The 23,932-nt window shown below is 34.6% G+C and overlaps 1 protein-coding gene across 1 annotated transcript in view; it reads right to left on the bottom strand.

Moving 5' to 3' along the window:
* Nucleotides 1-14,354, bottom strand: part of LOC145686592 (cuticle protein 19-like) — a 36,635-nt gene extending 22,281 nt beyond the window's left edge. Inside the window, exon 1 of the mRNA XM_081760049.1 lies at nt 14,173-14,354. Within this exon, the coding sequence (XP_081616175.1) occupies nt 14,173-14,187 (15 nt within the window). The 5' untranslated portion in view covers nt 14,188-14,354. The remainder of the gene's footprint in view (nt 1-14,172) is intronic.
* Nucleotides 14,355-23,932: the final 9,578 nt, after the last annotated feature.

Consider the following 23,932-nt stretch of genomic DNA (forward strand, 5'->3'; position numbering starts at 1 on the left):
TTATATCTAAAAGACTATTCCCTTTTACTGTTCCCGAAATTAGCATATTTTTGACTTAAGATAATTATATTTATGTTTGTAGGATCGTTAATATTGCTGTACACGAATCGATTTATCATCTGATAACGGTGATTTAGTTTGTTTAATTACAGACTATAAATACAGTACATTATTTAAATGTGTATTCTGAACATCAAGTTACCATCTTTGAAGTGAAATCTGTGCACTGACACCTTAAAAATCGATGAATACCTACTTTCAACCGAGTAGAGATTCTATGATAACTGGAATATGATCTCCTTTCTAAGGCGTTATGCATAATTCGCGATGCTGGGAGAGATGGCGTTGCTCTGTTTTATACAATTCTTTTGAAGACGGGGTTGTGTGGTGGGGAATGGCCTGTTGTGTAAGAATTAATATACCGTGATAGTGTGTGCACTTGGCAATTTCAGCGTATTTAAGCCCCGATCGTGGTTCGGAAACCCCGTTCGGTCTATTCTTCACATCAGGACGGAAAGACAAAAGCCGTATTAAATAAATAACTGATTTTTTCACTTATTAGTATTTTTTTAATTATTGTATTTTACGCAAAATACTTTTTCTTTTGGATCAAAAGATCCAACAAATTTCAATCAAAAATTTTCTTTACGCTTTATATCTGGAGAACTTCATAGACTATAGTGTAGCCGAACCCAAACTATCAGTTAACACATTGTGATGTGCTTATTTCGTAGAAAATACGAAAACTCAATTTAGGGGCCGTTCAAAAATGTTGTGGCCCCTGATCCAAAAACTAATTATTGGTCAAGATCGCAATCTTTTAATCCATTTTTGATTTTCCTAAAATTCTTGTTACTGCTTTTGCCTAAAGGTATATGACAAAAAAAAAAAAAAAAAAAAAAAAAAAAAACTATTTAGTTGCATATTACTAAATGGAAACGTCAATATGTTTGAGACAAGGACTCACTTGGAAATGCGAAATGAAATGAAATGAAATTTCTAATGTCACACTCCCACAATTATGCCATTTAGGCTAAAAGCGAGACGGTTAATTAATGAAAGTAAATAATAACAAAATAATTAGTGGAATGGGAATGTAAGAGGAAAAAGATGAACTCCCGAGAAGACCCACACACATTGTGTTTTCACTACAAAAACACAATGTGTGTGGGTCTTCTCGGGGATCGAACTAGGCTCCGGGGATCGAACTAGGGTCTTCTCTCGGGGGTAAACGCTCTACCACTGAGTCACAGTGGCCGGATTTGGAAATGTGAGGCAGAGACTCTAATATTGGAAGCAAGACTTTGAAAAAAAAAAAAAAAAACATCGCGTAAACCTAGTGGAATATATGTCTTACGGGTATGACAATGGAGATGCTTATGACAATCATAATTTTATTAGTTTTAAAACTAAATAGTTTGAAGGTAATTTGTATGTTTATATCATTTTCTATTTTTTTCTGTTACTGCAGTTCCAGACAATATTATGTTTAAGTATAGGAAGTCTTATTGTAGTACTCTGGATATTTGCCCGGCTAGCTATAAACAGGTATCAAAGTGAGAGATAGTATCTAATTTTGTAATGTGGATTCAGATTTCAGAGCCCTAAAAATAAATTCCGTCTTTATTGCTCTATTAACACGAGAACTGGAACAAATTTGCAACTTTAGCTTTCAGTTTAGATCTTTATAGAGCTCAAACGGTAAGAAACAGCGTGATTTTTTTTTCCATGGCCGTCCCTGTCCCGTATATCGAAGTCCCTGTCCCTGTCCCGTAAGTCGTATATCGAACACAGTTTTGCTCACGAGAGTAGATTTGGGGTTGACATCAATAAGGTGTTAGAAAACTTGAGGAAGGGCTGTGAAGAATATGAGATGAAAATAAATGTTTGAAAGACAAAAGCCATGGAGATTGGAACGAAGAGGTCGGTGTCAAATATAGAAGGAAGAAAATACTACTTTGTGGGACCTTGAATAAAGAGTTGAGAAAAAGACTCATAAAATGCTTCGTGTGAAGTACTGCACTGTATGGATCAGAAACATGGACATTACGCAAAAATGATGAAAAACGACTGGAAGCTTTCGAAATGTTGATGTGGAGAAGAATGACGCGAATTAACTGGGTCTAGCCAAAAACGAATGAGAGGCTCTTACAAATGGTCGGGAGGAAAGAGTAATTTTAAATATTATTATTAAGAAGAAGGGAAACTATTTGGGACATTGGCTAAGAAAGAACTGTACCATGAGGGACGTGCTAGAAGGTATGGTGGCAGGAAACAGAGGGAGGGGGAGAAGGAGGCTACAATTAATAGACGATATCAAAACAGAAAATTCGTACGTGAAGTCGAAGATGTTAGCGGAAGACCGTGGAGCATGGAGGCTTCTCAGTTGCAGCAAGTGACCTGCCAATAATGGCAGAACACCTATGATGATGATAATGACGTGTAGAAAAGATGTAGTGAAAAGGTTTTCTCGTTTTGGAAAGAATATTTGTTGTTTCTATTGGAAAGGGGTGTATCTTATCTTCGTATGTAGTCATTGATATGCTATGGATCAATGGAAGAGAGTTCACCTCTAGCAGGTAGTCAGTAGTTTAATCTTATGTCCTGCTAAGTGGGCTAAGTGGTGGACAAACACCGTGTGGTGGTATCCTCGGGGTTCCCTTTTCCTTCCACTTTCTTCATTCCACCAATAACATCCATCTCATTCGTACAGTGTCCCTTAGACTCGGTGTATAATCGCGAGATTTAAAATTTAAAAATATCGAACACAATTTTCATATATTCTGCATCTAGCATGTGTATCAACAATAGTACCTTGTTTAATAGGATTGATTTAAAATCAACCATTTTATGAAACAGTTCGACAATATTCACGGATAAAGAGAACAGGAAAAGTATTTGAACCAGACAAGTATGGAGAAAATACAGATTTTTCACGCATCAGTCAGCACACCTGTTATGCTAATTAATATTATCCTCCAGAACCCAACAACAATATTGCTTTCATATTTATTAGATAGTGTGCTGAATTAATACCTATGAGATTTGTATAAAAGAAAAATATTTTTCTGTGTCAGGAGCACACAATGACTTTGAACTTTTACAACCTCTTCCCATTGTTGTTCTCTGAACGAGAGAAGATTGTTTCATCTGTTGATCGCTGAAGGCGTTTTAACTGACTTAAGTGAATTGGTCCTCTCCGTAAGTTAGTGACCAAGTTTCTGTAAAGATCACTGGATACTGTTTGGAAAGCTAGTCCTAAGAGGAAGGAGGTGATTAAGCGAAAGTTTTAATATCCACTTTTTTTTTCTTATCATGGTGATTACGGACCGCTGTCAAAATTGATTTTTTCTTTTTTCACAAATCATATTGATCACATGTTCTTACTCTATGTTACGCTCTAATAATTTAGATAATTTCAGTTAAACATTTGTTTTTATGAAAGGTATATATACAGGGTGATCCAAAAGTCCTGGATATTCAGGGTTGCCATACATCCCTGTTTTCCGGAATTGTCACTAGTTTTGAGCTCACTGTTCCTGTGTCGCGACAGATTCATTTTGGACGGTCAGATATTCAGATTTTAAAGAGCAGATTTATTTGTATTTTATATGAACCCATCTTGAAGTTTCTATTTATTGTTAGTACATATCTACTATTTAATTTAATCTAACTTACTTGAAGATTTTAGTGAATGGACTTTTATCACCGTAGGAAATTTTAAATTTTAAACTGTTTGGAATACTGGCACTCACGAAATCACTTCTTGCTGAGACAACATTCTGTGGATATACGCTGGTGATACTAGTGTTGAGAAACCGCTTATAGTGATTATTACTTCTATTCAAAGTGTTTACCCATTCATTTCTTTAAGTATGATACATACCTAGAAGAAAGTGTTATTTTCAAGATGATTATATATAACAGTGGGCATTTATAAAGAAAGGAAGGTGTGATACTAGATCATATTATTCTATATGTAGCTGTTACATTTCCGTGAATTATGATGGAAAATCGGGGTCTCATTTCCAGACATTTTGATGGGTGTTCCGGTTTCAGTTCCCAAGTTTGTGACAATCGTACGCATGTTTAATGTGAGTTTGCCATTGTCAAAAGTCCTGTTGTCGTATTGTCTTCCTTTTTGGAATGTGGGACATCATTTTTGGCGGAGTGAAAAATAATGAACATCTGCCATTCGAGAAATCACTAGACAGGAAACCACGATAGAATAGCTGATGACAAATTCTTCTCCCAGTGGTAGAACTTCCATTAAATACTCCATGTTGATTGATGAGTTGGAATTAATTTTATTCATTTATTTATTTTAGATCCGAAGCTACATATATGTAACTTTATCTACCACTTAAACGGGGATCCAAACTACTACTCATGTTTTTTTTTTTTTTTTTTTTTTTTTTTTTTTTTTTTTTTTTAATCCGAAACTGGGTACAGGAAGAACAGCGTTAGCCATTTAACCACGAAGGGACGAAGTGAATATAGATTATAGCTTGCAATTGGTGTTTTGGATCACCCACTACGTATGCTTATTTTAATTCTATAGCTTAAAAAACCTTGGCTTTATCCAATTCATATTAACAAAAACCATAAAACTGCCCACTGGATCCTACAGTTTGCCGAGCAAATTCAATCAACTCTGTTGGTACCCAATTCCTAAAGACACAAGGTGTGAACACACAAAAACAGGTTAAAGTTAATTGCATTTTTAATAGATACGAATACTGCGCGGTATAGATCTAGAACGGCATGGATAGGCCAAGATCCCATCTATTGTTTCGGGACCCCAAAAGTGCGATGAATATAAATGCCGCGCCGGGAAATTGTGAATTAAATTCGTAGGCGTACTTTTTTCATTGTATACATAAATTCACTGGCTGACTCATCACTATATCTCCGAAAATTAGAAATTTTGTACAAATGCTGTTTTAAAATTCCTGGACCATGAATAACATATGTTTTATGACCCTCTTAAGGAAGTAAAGGAGATTAATAGTTTTCTCGTTCTCATCCAAATTTCCAAAACTGTAGTCTAGTAATTTGAAATTTTGTACACATGTTTTCCTTATACAATACGTAAGAGTATACAATTTTTTTTACGAAGTGTAAGCATCAAGAAAAAATAAAAAAAATAAATGTTCACTCTTATTAATGCTTCTTTTGAAGGACTGAGCATAAAGACTCAAAATTCAGTCTATCTATGAGCAGTGTGGTTTATCACGGTAAATATGGTGAAATTATTATTATTATTATTTTTTAAAAAAATACAAAGATCTCTACCTATTTCTTTCTTTTTGTAGATGTGACATTATTTTTTTAAAAATGTAAATTGATTTGAAGACTGAAATAAGAGTATATTTTATGCATTTATTAGTTAATACGCATATGGCAGTGTGTGCTTCTATTTGTAAACAGTGATGATTTTAGGAAGTGGCCCGGGAGGATATTTCCTCCGGAGGCATATCTCCTATTATTCTCAATATAAATTCCCAGTACTTTCTTTGCACTACTTTTTACCCCCACTAGATTGAAATTCCCCCGAGGGAAATCTTCTGAAATCACTGTTTGTCGGAGTTTTGCAAACACTTCATCAAAAGTAAACACAAAAGTCCATGTCAAATTTTAATTCTCCTCATACACAAAACAATTGCTTTGTGCAGATTCACAGTCGATGAAGATGAGAAATGCTACATAGCCTAATTTTTGTTTACACACTGCTTACACGAAAAGAACACATTGTGCAAGTTGGATACTTAGTTATTCATATTAGTGAGTGGACTTTCTCTGCAAAGTGACTTGATTCCCATCTAGTGAGTTCTGTTTCTCAGGAACTAGCTTATTAAAATAAATAACACAGGGTCAAGTTCCATTTGAAAACAATTAAGAGTTCTGAATGCAAAATTACATTCCTTTTCAAACATCTTTTGTTCATAGTATACAGAAGTTCAATTGTTAACTAATTGCTGTTATTCTTTCTCTATCATGAGAATTTTACACTTCATTTTCGAAACGAACGAAAAGAAATAACGTATTTGCAAATTTAAGGAAAGCGGATAGAGAAGTGAGCGGCACGTGGCTATTTTTTCTTTTCTTTTTCTTGAGTTTTAAAACATCTACTTTAACGGAGAACTGAAAGTTAAGAAATACTCTATGAAGTTTGCAGTTCACAGAACAAACATTCGAGATGATTTTGAAATGAAATTAAATTCTAACTTTATGTCTCCTGGTTATGTCTATTCGGCTAATAGAAACGGATCATTAATGAAAAAGTTAAATGATTATTTAAAAAAAATAGTAGAAATAAACGTGAAAGAAAAGCATTGTCATCTGACAGATATTTTTGTCAGGCTCAGCTACATGTCTTAAGGTTTAAAATATAATTATTCTTCATGCTTTAAGGATTATGAGCGAATATCGGTAATTTTATTTTTTACAAATTGGTAGCCCTAGTAATGAAACGAAATAATTTCGAAAAAACCGGCCGACATGATGCTTTTCTACCACAAATTTACGTGATCTGGTTCGAATTTTTTGCCCTAGAGGTGAACACTCTGCCACTGAACCGATTTCGAACAATTAAAATTATTTTGAAATAAACTGCAGTTTATACAATATTTATATATTTGGTGCAAGCTAGGGTCGAACCAGGAACTCTATGAATCAGAAGTGAGGTCTCTATCACTGAGCTACCGCACCTCCATAGCAAGATACAGTTGATGTACCATTCAGTAACATTATTGCATTTTGATAAAATATGTCCTTGAAGACTAGTAACCCCTAACTTCTTCATTTGAATGAGACTGAAAAATGAAAACACGTGAAATACATATCGGCTGTTTCAAAAATGGTGCCCATGGAGTGCAGAGCACTAATCAGCAAATCAAAGTGAAAAATATATGTAATTGTATACCTGTTGGTTCCTATACATACATGTATATTTGGTGTTCAAAACAATACGGACAACGTTTGGGAGGTGATTCCTGTCACCAAAATAAGACAAAAAGTATAGACAAACCTGGGTACACAAACGCTTCCTTTCGGAGTTATAGACTGCCGAAAACATGAAAAAATGAACTTTAAAGGTCCATAGCTCCAAAACTATGGGACCTCCCGTAGTCGGATCAAGACTTCACTTAGGAACTAGTATGTGCCCTATCCAAGAATCTAAGTTTCAGAGTCCTGTGGTACTTCCGCAACAATTTGTATAGAGGTAGTTGGTAAGTACTTCAAATTATATGCCCGTAGCCAAACTCCCTCTAGAGAAATTGTTGCGTGAGTACTTAGTATTCTGAAATATGTATTTTGGATAGCATACACATTATACCCTAGTTCCTAAGTGAAGTCTCGACCAGACTACGGTAGGTCTCATAGTTCTGGAGCTATGGACCTTTAAAGTTCATTTTTTTCATGTTTTCGGTAGCCTATAACTCCGAAAGGAAGCATTTGTGCACTCAGGTTGTTCTATGCTTTTTTGCCTTATCTTAGTGTCAGGAATCACCTCCCAAACCTTGTCGGTGTCAGTGTTCCGTATATGATTTATCAAATAAAAACAAGGCAAAAAGTCCGTATCAACTCACATTCGGATCCGGTAATGAGTATTTTATGAGTTATAGGCTTCCGAAATCCACAGAAAATGAATTTTTGAGCCGAATATTTTCGCGATATTGCCCACTTTAGCTCTATTCAAAAGCATACGTTTCAGAATCATTCAGTGGAGCACATGGGAGTCCCTCATAAGACGGGAAAAAGTTCTGAAAACTCTGGAAAGTAAACGAGGGCATAAGTCTCATACGTTGGCCCTAGCAAAATTCGTTTTAACGTGTTTTGAATAAGCACATGTATACAAATCCGTTTGCAACTCTGACGGCAACCTAACAGTGAACAACAGTTGCGTTTACCATTGTGTAGAAGTTTTGTTTGGGAGTGAGTGAGTACATCCTAAGAAGAAAGGAAATCAATGTTACCGGATCTGACAATTTCCATACATAATAAGATAATGTTCGATTTTTATAGATATTCGACTAGTACTGCAATTGATGTGAACTTTTAAATGAAAAAAAAAAAAAAAGATATTTTCTTTAATTTAATCGAACTTAATATGAAATACCAACTGTTCCGTTGTCTTAGTCAGATTTATTTATATTAAACAAAATCTTAGATAGTAAAAGAATCATTCGGAAGGGATTATATATGTGACGTATTAAAAATTTCAGTTTTCCAGATTTGGAAGCGAGGAAGTAGTATATAACTATTTGCTGGATTTTAAAAAAAAATTGTAATAGTGGTTTATTTCATATATATACTGTACATAAATCAGCAGTTTCTCTGGAAACTAATCCGATCCTACAGGGCGATGACGTGCAATACACCTGGAGGTTTGTAATGGATGAAATTGGTCTACTTTTATCTACATTCCATTCAAGACAAACCTCAGGATCCTATAGGATGGAAACGGAGAAGAATACGCAAACAGGAGACATCGTCAGGAAGTTTTACGAGCGATGAAACGGTAACTTTTACAAAATCAGTAAAAGCCACATTCATCACACAAGCGATAAAGTGGGTCAAATCGCATTCTTTTTTTTTCTTTTTTTTTTCTTTTTTTTTTTTTTTTTTAAGAGAGAGAGAATCGGTGAGATGGGAAGCGATATAGTGGACACAAATACAAGTTAGCAGTGGGTATATCTGAAAGGTTTCAATATTACAACATTTGCAAAGGGGCCTATGCTGGACAAAGAAAAAAGGAAAGGAACTGTAGTTACTTCCAAACGTAGAGATTTTCCTTATTCTGTTGGATAATCTTTAGGTTTTACTACTGTCTTTTGGAAACAGTTGTTCTCTATGATAATGAATCAAAAGTTTTACATGTATATCTCATCTTTAGGAAAATACATCAATAATCTGCTAGTCGCCAGTGTATTTTGCTGCAAAAGCAATAAATAAACCAGTTGAGAATGTTCCAAGAGCATTGTCAGAACGAACTTTAAAAGAATGGAGAGATGGAGTGGAAGGATATATAACTGTGATTATTCCTACATGTAAAAGTATATCTTTTTATCCACACCTTCTTCTGTTTCTCGCAAAAACTCGCAAAATATCATCTCTCTATGACATACGGTTCCCGCCGAAATTCGAAATTTTTTGGCCAAGATCTGGGGAACAGTGGCCAGATAGCCATTAGCCAGTTGTTCAGTGGCCACCGGTTACTATTTGGTACCAAAATGTTCACCATCCTCTTAGGTATTGATCAACATCAATATGATCTTTGTGTGACTTACGGTTCCCAGGATTTGACTCCTTAAATCTCCCGAAATCGGAACTATCTTTTGGCCAATATCACGGGAACGGTAAATCATAGAGAGATGATATTGGTGTTAATCAATCCCTAATAGGATGTTAAACATTTTCGTACAGATATTAATTGATGGCCACTATTCAACTGGCCATTGGCCAAACCAGTGGCCAGTTGGACAGTGGCCACCGGTTACTATTTGATACCAAAATATTTACCATCCTCTTAGGTATTGATCGACATAAAATATCATCTATCTATGATATTGGTGTTAATCAATACCTAAGAGTATGATTAAATATCTTGGTACCGATAATAATTGGTGGCCACTGGCCAACTGGCCATCGGACAAACCAGTGACCAGCTGGACAGTAGCCACCAATTATTATCGGTACCAAGATATTTACCATCCTTTTAGATTTTTATCATCACCAATATGATCTCTCAATGACTTATGGTTCCCGAGATATGGCTCCTAAATCTCTGGAAATTGGCCATTTTTTGGCCAATATCTGGGGATTGGTAAGAGTGACGCGAAAAATTTAATCACTTTCTCCGATAGTTTTTGATGCTCTATCGAATGCAGAGTTCAAAATTGAAATCGCAAATAACAGAAGACTGACAGACGCAGACGTAGAGAATTTAGTAACCAACTTTTTAAGTTCGTTGATAAACAAGAACAATTTCTTCCATATATAGGTTCACTTTCAAGACTTTCTGAAAAACTAAACATGAAAATTTGTACCAGTGACATCCATGAGAATGTCATGAAAACGTATAATTCTGGAGATATTGAAATTTGTAAGTAGGTACAAGAAGATACTTAGTCCTACTTTTTCTCCTTAGGTGTCACTGACAAAAAAAAAAAAAAAAATAAAAATAAAAAAATAAAAATAAATAAAAACATGTTTTGTCTCAATTGGCGATAAACGATTAGCAACTTTGAGATCTATTTCGAGATCGGAAAAGGAAAAAACCTTTGTCTTTGATCTCCGGTCAGTGTTGCCAACCTGAAGCTCTTCAGAACATCAAATTTTCCCTTTTTCAGTCCAAATGTTTCACAATGCAAGTAACTGCTCTCCTCAAGCGCGCACAATAACTATGACCTATATAACGATCTAGACCCTCTTTTAACAGTAAACGAAGATCTGGTATTACAGCACGTGCACAGGAAAATTACATCTGGAACACAAAGGGTTAAGCATGTTATCCTGCTTACTTCGATGTGATCTAGAAATATATCAAATTATATTTGCCTTATATTTGGGCAATATTTTGCATTAACAGAAATAATAATTTAAGAGTTACTGATTAATAGAGTTATAATGAGGAACTTAATGATGGTATGCTTCAACTTCAGCATCACCTTAATGACTGGCAGGTTCTCGTACAGCATCAATTTTTAGGTATACAAATTAATTGGTTTATTTCCATTTTCTCGAAAATTACGCATGAGGTTTTACACTCAAACATACCACTTTGTTCGTTTACTGAGGCCTATCAATGGACATTCTTTTTTTTTTCGTTAAGTGCTGTTGTAGAATTGATATTTATCGCTGTAAAAACTGGTACCTATGCCCTAAACTACTATTATCAGGGGTAGAAGTGGATGTGAAAAGGTAAGGGAACGCTTGACGTCACACCGTCCCCCGTGCCTATCTTTGCCCATTGTAAATTTTTTAGAAAGTGGGGAGACGCCATAGATATTTTTTGGAAGTAAGGGAACGACGTCAGCTCTTGTTACCCCTCACTATCCCTGACTATTATTGTACTGTAGAATAGGGAAGGCACGACATTGTACGAACTGTTCCTTTGCTTTTAAACTAGACTTATTTTCCCACAGGACAAATGATATACACCAACAACTAATTATACGTTTAATGGTCCATACTACCATATTTCACAGAAGACTAACAGTTACAAATTGTAATTCCCCAAAAGACTCATATAATCCTAGTAATAGCATTACAGAAAGAAGGTCCAATTCAAGTGCACAAACAAAATATTCCAATAAACCAATATCCATATAAATCACAGTTCCATCTAATTTATTTTTTTATTTCTTACACAGAATCCAAACTCAGCAATACATAATCAATATATAGGAATATGCCATACTTCCGTCATACAAAGAGCCTCATTCCATGCACAGACCTCATTCCGAGTAAAACATTCTCAACAATCGCTATAAAAAAAATATCTGATTTGAAATAAGTTCCACTATCCTGAAGTACCCACAATCCAAATGCATAAATAGAAGGAAATGAAACGAAATTTTTATGTTTAACGTTCCTGCATTAATAAAAAAATTTAATTAAAATTCTTACTTCTGTTTCCTCTTAAGGGGGCAGACTACTAAACATCTTTCAAAAGCTAAGAATTTTTCTTTTGTCAGTTTTTCGTAAGTGAAAAGAGACAATGAAATATAACTTACGTCCGTAATAGATAATGTTATTCTACACCCGAAAATACGAATCGGAAGAATTTTCAGTGTTGCCATCCATAGAAATTACAGTGTGACCAGAATTTGAATTATCCAAAAATCTAGGTTACGGGAGCGACTAGAAAAATTATTTCAACGGCAATTAATGACTTATCATGCTGTCTGTGTTTCTTGTTAACTACTTTTTAAATAGTATTTATTTGTAATAAAGAGTACAAAATAAATATTTTTTAATAAACAGTAGAATTAAAATACAAATATTATTTAAAACCTAATTAATAAGGAACACAGACAGCATGATAAGTCATCAACTCTATTCAGTTTATTTTTCTAGTCGCTGCCATAATATAGATTTTTGGGTAATTCAAATTTTGGTAACACTGTAATTTCTATGGATGGCAACATTGAAAATTCTTCCGATTCGTATTTTCGGGTGTAGAATAACATTTCTATTACTAAGGTAAGTCACATTTCATTATCTCTTTTCACTTACGAAAAACTGACAAAAGATAAATTATTAGCTTTTGAAAAATATTCAGTAGTCTGCCCCTTTAATTCATGTACTCAAACAACTTGTACACTGAGAACATTTCATAACATTAAATACAACCTTAAGTTTGGTACTACAACCAAACCACATTAAGTAAAATGTTGTACTTAATGTTATGAAATGTTCTCAGTGTACAAGTTGTTTGAGTACATGAATTAAGGGGGCAGACTACTAAATATTTTTCAAAAGCTAACAATTTATCTTTTGCCAGTTTTTCGTAAGAAGTGCTTCATTGACAAACGCACGTATACATTTTTCTTAGGCACAGTATTCTTCACAAAAAACTCATCAATAATGTCAGAAGAGCTTTTGGTTGTATTAAACTGAAAACTTTTCAACACTTTTCCCAAAATATATAAAGAATAAACAAAACATATAAAGAATGACGAAAATGTATAATGAGAACTGCATTCTATTATTTGGCAACAAAATGTTGCTTACTAGATTTATAAACAGTTCCAGGTTTTTGCTTAACTCTACAACCCAGAAACAAGAGCCGCAGTTTATGATGTTATACCCTAATTATTAGGTCCTGATTGTTTGAAATACACTGAAGATATTAGCAATAACTATTAAACCACTTAATTCAGATTATTTTTGTAGAGTGATGTGGTGCCCTGCGGATGGACATTCATCACTGTTATTTGTGCCTTTTCAGATTGAGAGTCGCTAAACTTCCGAATCCAGTAGCTTTTCAATCGCTTCATGGTGGTGAGTCAATGTAGAAAATTTTGTGTTCCTGGTCGGGATCGAAACCGAGACCACAACAACGAAAGCCAAGCGAAAAGGAGTCGAAAGCACTATGGAAACTCTTACCACTCCTGTTTCTTGTTTGTTTCTGAAGTTTATCTTTAAAAAGAATGCTCTCTTATGTACACCTACAGTTTAAGGTTGGAGCTGAACCACATGTGCTCGCACCGGGAATTGAATTCGGATCTTCAGCATCGAAGTTTGTTTTTCGAAAATGTAAAAGTTATGCATGGCATTCGCGTCACACGTCTCCCATCGTGGATCGAACCAGGGATTACACACAGAAGGAAAGCATGCTAGTTATTTTCTGGTCACTGATATTAAAACTTAAAAAGCCTCAAATGTGTCATATAATGGATATACAAAAAAATGAGGCTAAGCTCTTTAGGTTGCAATTTACGACCCGGCAGCTAGCTGTGAACAAAGTAATGTGTAGGAAGCACATTAGTCATATTCATTGTTATTTGTTGCTTTCCAGACTAGAGTTTCTTTGCCGGATTGGAGTGCAGCGTAGTATAATTTGATACATTGATCGAGATTGGGTCCAAACCACATGAACTTACACTAGGAGTCGAATCGAGGTCTCTGACGCCGAAGGCAAGCTCGCTAAAATATAGCTATGAGTGAGTTGGACTAGAGTTCCTACCTTTTAATTCGAATAGCTCTCCAATTGCCTCACGATGCCAAATCAAAAACACGGTAACATAGCCTGAAGCTCAGGGGTACTAGCCCCAGGTGCAAGACATAAGAATATTAGAAATTCATATTTACTAATCTACATTTTCGTAGATATAAAGGAAGTTCTGTTGTTAGTTCCCGAAATGAAGGTCCTGGCTACACTAGTTATCGATATCGAAGGTCTTATGCCTCGCCGCAATTTATACATCGAACCCGGATCACACATACCAAATGGGAACGCATATCGCATGTGCGCATATCGCAAAGTATATTCTTGTTTGAAGCACTAACTTGTTCTTTGCATTAGAAATAAACCACCCACCTCGGAGAAAACACTAAATAATATTGTTTGATTGCATCACATTATTTAATAATACTACTAACAACACATATTTATCCAAAACACCACAGTTAACAGAAACAAGAACAACTGCATCCACATACCTTGAACACTGCCATTGCTGTGTGTATATATATAAAATAAATATTAAAAAGTAACAAAAGCGAACGATTGCAAAAGCTTGTAGATATTATATATTGAACTGCTAAGATGTGAAGTTAAAATGTGACTGACACTCTGAAAGGATTAAGGGCAACCTTTTATATATGAGATTCTTTTCCTGATTCGCCTGTCTCAAGTTGCAGAGGGAGCGCAACATATGATAGGTGTAACAGTTTTTCTGTGGTACAGGTGTATATGCCGGAGTGAAGGAGGGAGGGGAGGGCAAGGGATGTAGGGGAAAGAAAAATCTCTCCATCTGACTACGGGCTGGAGAAGTGAAGAAAGAAAGAAAGAAAGAAAAAAATGCCGACGGGTCACGTGAAAACCTGAGAATGCTCTTTTAGTATTATTGACTTTCACTACCAAATTCACTGAAGCTTTAAGTAAGTAACCTTGGTTGCGAACGCTTTTGAAAATGGAAATGTGCTTTGCTTTTTCATGCTTTTATTTTATTTATTATCTTTTTTTTGAACATACTAAAAGCCGGAGGAGGAGGAGGTAAAATGCAATACCAGTAACTTCCTTTTTCTTTGAGATAGTTAAAAGAATAACAGTTGCCAATTCATTGCAAACAAAAGTAGAAGGTTAATTTATCTATGGCAATGCACATTAAAAATAGAATGTTTAAAATAATAACATATCTAATATAATATTCCAGTTCTATTTCTTTCTTCGTATTGTTTTGACAAGAAGATAATAGTGAGATAACTATTTTCTGAAAAATCAGAGAGAGAGAAAACATGTGATTGCGATTTTTAAAAAATAATAACCTTAAACCATAGCATAGTTTAATATTTCACAACGTTTATTCGATTTATACTTTCAGGTTATTTATATTACATTCCCTCTGTGCTTCTTGTTGACTTGTATACGAAATCTTAATTTTGATTGATCTGCATGATTTCCCTCTATCAGCAGTGAGTTCATAGATGGCGAGACATACAGTTTATACTGACATATACAGTAAATCACTGTAGTATGTTCGATACTCTCTTACTACGAATCGAACTCGAGAGACCTCGTGCATCAATGACACGGACGCGAGCCGCAAGACCAGCGATGAGGGCCACAAGATCTTAAGGTTGGTTTAAAGCGACAAGTTTTACCGATAGATGTCATTACAGTCTTCTTATCTCTCCCGTGTATTTTTTACCTTTTATGAAAATTTACAATTTCTTTTATAAATTTCAACCTAGAGACTTCAAATTTTTAGAGAAGGAACTTCATAACCTATTAAAGGGAACAAACAGTGCCGATTTTTTATTTAGAATTTTCTTCATTGTTGAAATGGATATCTAAATCTTTAACGATGAAGCTGTTTCAACAATGAAGAAATTTCTAAATAAAAAATCGGTACGGTTTGTTCCCTTTAATAGGTTATGAAGTTCCTTCTCTAAAAATTTGAAGTCTCTAGGTTGAAATTTATAAAAAAAATTGTAAATTTTCATAAAAGGTAAAAAATACATGGGAGAGATAGGAAGACTGTAGTGACATCTATCGCCAAACCTTGTCCCTTTACACTAACCTTAAGGGTGTCAAGTAATAGTAGGGGTGCGCATGTCTCCCAAATTTATCATTGTGTCTTCCAAATGTACTTCTTTTCTCCCAAATTTTCCATTCTTCCCAGTAACCAAGCATGTCTCCCTTGATAGACTTAACTTTAGAGATTCTCTCTGTTGTATGGCTTTGCCAAGTGTCAATTTTAAGTCATACTTGACAATGGGTCAATTTAAAAGAATTTTAAGGCTAACCTTATTAGAGCGAAGCTTCTCTTTACTCAATTTAGGTGTTCATTTGTCCGACTCCTCTACCCAATTTGACGTGGTGATTCGAGAGCGCGCACTGAATCTCGTAAGGGGTCCCATGTGCCGATCGGACATACTATTGAGGAATAATCACCGAAAAACGGGATACCCACAGATAACCTTGGGAACGCATTTGGCGCTCGAATTCTTATTCTAAACAATGGAAAATAGAAATTTCACCATTTGAAATAGGGCGAAGCACTATTCGTTTTGTTCTGCGAATAAAATTTTTCAAAGCCATTATGCTTTCCGCTGATATGCCAAATTCAACTATTTGCATGTCGTGTTCGTTCACGAAAACAATTGGTGCACTAAAAACATTATGAATAATCAATAAAGGTCGATCACTTCACTCCAAATTTGTAAATATTGCATACCTAGTATTACGTATTTTGTCAAGTCTGAAGCAAGCTTGCAATCCAGGAACTAGCAAGTTTGTGATACCCTTGGTTAGGTCTGCAGCCTTTTAAATGTAGGCTTGTGCAAGCCTATAGGCTTAGCATTGAAGGCTAGAGTAAGGGTCTTAAAAATCTGAAATGTGATCACGAAATATGTTTAATTGTGCCATTTTCAATAATAAAAAAGTCCATCCTAATATTTTCGTGGACGTTAATCTGTGCCTTAAAACTCGCCTATGGGCACTTCTAAGTACTAGCGCCAACTCTGTTTCTTAACCCGTTAATTTACCTATATATGGAGAAGTACTTTTCTTTTCTTTTCTTTAAAATAAACGGGGGGAGGCGGTGGCTCAGTGGTAGAACGCTTACCTCTGCTAGGTGGAGTCCATGGTTCGATACCCGGCCAAGTAAGTTGCTAGTGTTCCAACATGATGTCCGTGGGTTTTCTCGGGGTAGTCCCGTTTCCTTCCTTTTTCTCATTCCGCCAATTGGTCTATCATCATTCCTTTGATTTAATCATCGTCTCCCGTAGCTTAAAGAGCACAATCGACGGACGTTGAACTAAAAGATTTCATTTCTTTGAAATAAACTGGAATTTCTAATGATTTGATTCTATTGATTTCTTGCTCAATTCTATTTAAATGTCCCTTGCTTTCTGAAAATGTAGTTGCACTACAGTGTATATACCTTTAATATTAATTACAATTAAATTTGATTTACAAAATATTACAATTATAATTTTAGAATTTAATTGTCAGAGACCAAGGGAAAATTTAATGAACTTGAAAAAGAAATCAGGAAAATCAAACCATTATTATCCCTGTTCATTTCAAAGAAAAAAGAAAAATGCTTCCTTGTAAGTATAAACCAATGGGCTAAAAGAACAGACATGCTACAGATACTCAAGAATAGTGCTGTCAAAATTATTCGAATAAAAATTCGAACATTAATTATAAAATGTATGTTTGAATATTTTTTGTTGCTGTTCGAATATCTGAATATTACTTTTCAATATTCGAATAATTATAATATTCTTTATCAGAATGATTGTTTGAATACTTATTCGGTATCCTTCATTATCCGATTAATTGTTCGGAAAATTGTTCGAATAATGAATATTGTTCGATTATTCGAATAACGAATATTCGAAGAATCCATATTCGAACATTCAAATAATGAATTCGAATTTTATCAGCACTACTTAACACTGTTAAACAGAAGACAGGCTTGCTACAAGCAAGAAAGTGGTTTAGGCCTGTTTAATTAGGCTGCCACCATGGACGCGTAAAATGGCTTATTTGCTTCTATAAGCCATTTAACGCGTTCTTGCAAAATGCCTAGCAATTTTAAAACAAATGTATTCTTATTGTTTATTACTATACAATGACGCAATATTTTATAGTAATATAATTAAAGTTACACCCTGAGAAATATACAGCTTACAAATTACTTCTTAAATAAGTTGGTTATCTATCTCAACTTGGAAAGCTCTGTATTTTCGTCCTATATACAATTAAATAAAACAAATGCAAATTTTCTTTAGCTAATACAAATATTTCTTCAAGTTTAAACATTATAGTTTCCTACGTACGGTTGCAAAATAGATGTGGTGGGCAGAATTTTTTCAACGAACTGTATGCTTTTTAAAAATATTTTAACATATACGTGACTACCATTACCATATTATTATATTCACGAGATTCAGACAAACTAAAAAAAGAAACATTCACTGCAAACTTCTGTTAGTGGGTCTGGCCGAATCACCGGGCTTGGTGGGTCAGACTTCCTATGGTTCTGGTGAGTCATGGGTCACGAAGTTCTTGGTTACCTCATTTTTCGCAGAATCCTGTTTCGTAGAATGCCTTATCAGCGTGCTACGTTACCAAGTTTACCCGTTCTTGTTTCGCAGAATCGCATGAAAAGTTTTGGTAGTGCCTCAATGTTATACATACGTGGCGAAAGAAACACATCAACATAAACCTAAAGAGGTGCGGCTCGCAATAGAGCCTTGTCGCACAAATGCAATCGTGATTTACTGCAACAAGAACAAATTACAAACACACAGACACAAACATTAAAAAAAAACATATCATTTGAATTGAACAATAATGGCATGAACTTTAATAAATTTAGTATACAGACGCGACTCTTAATATCTCCTTATCTTCATTGGATTGTAATTTCAAATGTCCAAATAAATGCAACGAGATACCACATTAAAATATAAGGCCAACTTTGCCAGACCCAAATCTACTTTTAAGAACCGGAGTACGACTGTCTAAACATCTCCACAATATTGTCCGCAAAGTTAAACTGCCTGCTTCCAGCAGTCACATTCTCGGACTGTTCTTACTTGAAAAGTAGGATGAAATGAAGTCTTTCAGTTTTACGTCCTACGGTTATGCCGGCTAGGCTAAAGGAGATGGTGATGATGAGAAGTGAATGAAATGGTGGAATGGAGAAAGTAGGAGGAAACGGAAGAACCCCGAGAAAACCCATGCACACGGTGTTTGTCCACTACGTTGTTCAGTAGGTGCGAGCGGAAATCGAACCAGGCATCCCACACACCAGAGATGAACACTCTACCACTGAGTCACCGTGCCCCTGAAAAGTAGAATGAAACTATATATATATATATATATATATATATATATATATATATATATATATATATATATATATATATGTATATATATATATATATATATATATATATATATATATATATATATATATATATATATATATATATATATATATATATATATATATATATATATATATAGGAGTGATTTATGTCTACTTTTTATTAAACTTGAAATGGTAAACCTCGGCATTGTTCATACTTTTTTCGATGGTGTTGTCAAATTTGTTTCTTATTGCCCTGAAACATTATTAGAAATATAACTAACACAACGTAAAGAGTCAAATAACAATCCAATAGAAAAGTAAACTCAAAAAAAAAAATATTGCTGTATTTCCGGGGAGAAGGTTACATTCAGTTTGTCAACATAGGTTTCCGCTATGGAAATGCATAAGGGATGTCTTCAAGAGAAACTAGTGGAAGTGCATCTGCCCTCCTCTCATATCATTTTTAACCTTGTAAAGTGAAGCCAACCCAATATATTGTACCTTTCTGCACATAGATTTGGTAAAATTTAACAAACAAATGCGTAAGGTAGCTTCTTAAATGTTTCTCTTATAGCTTTTTTTTTTTTTTTTTTTTTTTTTTTTTTTTTTTTTTTTCCGCTTGTTCCAAGTCAGTCATAAATTGTTGCACACGAAACTACAAGCAACAATTTTCAGCTTTTTTCTTGATTTGCGGAAGCATGGGTGTGTACAACGACTGACCTTTGCTTTGCAATAAGCAAAAGTGGAGTGGAAAAAAATGTCCGAAATACTTTCCGTGCAATGTATATAACTATGAAAATAGACGTGGACAAATTATTAATACTGCATCCACCACTATCTTTTCATTTCTTTCACTTTACAGAAATTTCTTTTCACTTTATAGTGTGACGATATACCAGCCATCTTGACTTTTTCTATAATTTATGAAAAAAAAAATTGTTTATTACTTACAATTTGTATATGTGATTACAATGTCATCAATTCCTCAACATATAATACAAATATCGGCGTACTTCTGGTGCAGTACAGGCTTTCCATAAACTTATGAAATAAATAAAACCTTTCATTCTGCGAAACAGGAACATACGCATTGAATTATTTTTCTGTTCTCTGACACATGGCAACACGGAGCGTCAAAAACCAGTTTGAACCTCTTTCTGCGAAAAAGGAATATACGAAAATTCATGACTTATACCGTTACCGGTACTGCTACAACCAGTCAAGAGTCTCAAGAAAATATTTCACCTCCACTCAAATCTCTCTACTAAAACAGAAGTGGTAGAATTCTATTATCATATTTGGTTTCAGTATTAATTGAGAAAATGTAATGCAATATAAACGAAACTCCTTCGCGTTGTATACACATCACACTGGTACTTATTGTATGTATCAAGAAGGCATAAGTCGAAGACAGCCCTGTTTATATTAATATATATTGTAGAGATGACCTTTTCGTTTGTAGTGATATGCATTTTATTTAAATCGGTGGGGTGTAAATTAGTTAATGTCGTCAAGATTCCAGATATTTTGAAATGAAGAAAGTTTGGAATTTCCCCTGTATATTTCATACTTAAATATTATTTCCACTTTTTTTTATATTAATATATTTTGTAGAAAGGACACTCCCCTTTGTAATGATATGCAGTTTATTTCAATCGGCTGGGTGTAAATTAGCGTAATGACGTCAAGATTCCAGATATTTTGAAATGAAGAAAGTTTTGAACTTCCCTCGTATGTTTCATATTTAAATAATATTTCAGTCTTTTTATATTAATATATATTGTAGAGAGGATCTTCCCCTTTGTAATGATATGCATTTTATTTAAGTCGGTGGGTTGTAAATTAGCGTAATAGCGTCAAGTTTCAATTTCAACATCATAGCTTTCAAAGTGACGAAAACAACAAATTTAAACTCTGTTCTCACTTGTAACCGTTAGAAAGAATAATTCATGAAACAAAAAGGTAATGTCTTTGAGCTATCCCGTATTTACCGTCTTGTAATTTGCCCGGCAATCCGTTAACATGTTAACGGGTAACGATGACTTTAATGATGGCTATCCATATCCCATACATGGAAAACTTATCACTTCAACTATCACCATATAAGTTTTATTCATAAATGTAAGTTTCAGGTGATCCTATAAATTTAAAGTTTACTGTTTTTACAGCAGGGTTGATTTAATTATTACATGATTTCAGCATCTTCCATGAAAATTTCAGAAATATGGCCTATTCTGTTTAAAATACTAAAAGCGAATAAATAAATTCGCCAAAAGTAAATAAATAAATAACGATTACGTTCATTTGTCCTTTTATCGATATATATTAGAGCAAAAAAAGGTGAAAAAAGATAGGGAGAAATTCTCTTCTGATGTGGATTCAGTGTCCATCTCCACCCTTAACCCTCTTTTCAAACCAGAAATGATTGATACCTACCACTTCCGGTTTCAAAGTTGACCACCACAATAGAACAGAAATGGTAATAGAAAGCGAGAATTATATTTTTAATGGATTAAGGGTCTTAAGAATAAGTTCTATCTCCAGCCTTACATGTCTTCTAAAACCGGAAATCTACTACCAGTACCAGTTACAATAATGATTTTAACAAAGCAGAAATCGTAAAAGATGAACTAGTTTTTGATATAGCTTCACGATCCCAAATATAAATTCCGTGGGTCTTACGTTTTGTCAACGCAAGGAGAAATCTACGTTTTAGTTTGCGATGATATGAGTAACAGTTATAATTGACAAATTTTGCATTGTGTTTCGCTCCGCAATAATTGCGAGGCTGGTACAGAATAAGTATCATATCTGGCATTACATTAAAACCAGAAGTAGGTATAGAAATGTACAACTGTTTTCGGATTCAATATTGATTTTCAGAGCGCAATAGCCGGAAACGGGTTTTGATATGGAATCAATAACCTCAGAACATGTTCCATCCCCAAATTTATTTGAGTATAGAAACAGGTAGCGGATTTAGCCAGGGGTCCGGGGATCGTAGGCCTCTCCAATTTTTTGAGCGACTAAAATAATGGAAGCTATTCTCTCTCTCTCTCCATATATATATATATATATATATATATATATATATATATATATATATATATATATATATATATATAGAGAGAGAGAGAGAGAGAGAGAGAGAATACATATAGAGAGAGTTGCCGTTGGTATAGACAAGAAAAAACCCAAAAAGAAAAACTTTTATTTATATATCTTCCGGTCTCGCATTGCCGTTGAAATTTGAAAAATCCGGTAAAACCAATAAATTTTCAACATTTCTCTAAAAGGACTGAAGAACGTAGGGTAATGAAAGGTAATGAAAGGTAGGGGATGAAAGGGTAGCCTAAAGGTTTCTTCAAGTATGTAAAAACAACTTTAAAATCAATAAACTATATTTATATAGTATCTTTTGGTCGCGCATCGCTGTCAAAAATTAATAAAATTTGCGAATTTAGCAAAATTTGAGAGTTTAACATTTTTCTATTTTCTTAAAACAAGTAAGATAAGAACGCTACTCACCACGATGGGGTGGCTGCACTTGGTGTTCCACTACCCAACCAGCCATCCAATGATTAGTGTTTATTATTAACTATTGTATTAACAAATTTATAATGTTACATAATTCGTCCCCTACAAATTTCCATTTTCCCCTTTATTTTTGCACTTTAAACTCTGCTTTATGTGGGGCAGCGATGGCACAGTGGTAGAGCGTTAAACTCTTGTTCACGGGGTTCTTGGATAGATCCCAGCTCGCGCGAAGTGAGTTTTGTGGTGGACAAGCACCGTGTGTGGGTTTTCTCGGGATTCTCCCATTTCCCCCTACTTCCTTCATTCCACCATTTCATTCATTTCTCATCGTCATCGTCTCCGGCATAACTGTAGGACGTAAAATTTAAAAGGTTCCATTTTTTTCATTTTTTCTGATTTATCCGAAAATGTAGGAATGGATGATCTTGACAATAGTGTAGTTCATATGAAGCCGTCTCTAGCACTGGGTCTACACACTATACCGAAAGCTTCCGTCACAAGCTTAACACATCTGCCGACAGCATGAGTAAGGTATGGGAACTTCTTGAAATTCATAACTAGCTTAGTGTCTGCTTATAAACTATCTTATTTCGTTATTAGTCAATGGTCTTAACAAAGGAGAAGTAAGATTACAAGTATCGAATTGTATTTATTCATTGTAATCTTTAGCTACAAAGTTCATGTTGGTGGCAAAAATGTCTAATAGGATCACTTTCAATAGCTGCTTTCTTTGCCTTCAAAATTTGTCTGTACCTAAGCTCTCGAATGTGGTTTCTGTTACCAACGATCATCGCCAAGAGCAAATTTTCGGGATGAGCAAAGTAAGCATTCCGGGGTCTACAACTTATTTCAACTCTTCTTGCAAAATATCGAGTTTTCTGAATGTTCTCGTAAAGATGTTGTGGACTTTCGGTCAAATTGTTGCCCAGATTAATGGTAAACCACACAGGCATATATAACTTTAAGATAAAGGTGACAATTTGTCTCATTATCTGAAGGACTTTCCACACTAATGTACAGCCGCAGAACTCTATTAGCTGTAGTGAGCCATCTTGAATGTGACAAAGGGCCAGAGTCACGAACTGAAAAGTCTTCAAAGCAGTGCCCTAAATGTATGAATTTTGATATGTCCAGTAAATACAGTTGGTTTTTTTCTGAGTATCTGCCTGTCTACTTCAGGAATCACACAATTGATAGGTTCAAGTTCAATAACTGGTAGAGTGTGTGGACACAGCGCTAGAGACGGCTTCCTGAGAGCTACATTATTATCAATATCATCCATGCCTACATTTTTCCATAAATCAGAAAATAAATGAAATCTTTAAATTTTA

Source organism: Thermobia domestica, chromosome 5 (genome assembly GCF_964235325.1).
Source record: "Thermobia domestica chromosome 5, izTheDome1.hap1.1, whole genome shotgun sequence".
NCBI classification, from domain to species: Eukaryota; Metazoa; Arthropoda; class Insecta; order Zygentoma; family Lepismatidae; genus Thermobia; species Thermobia domestica.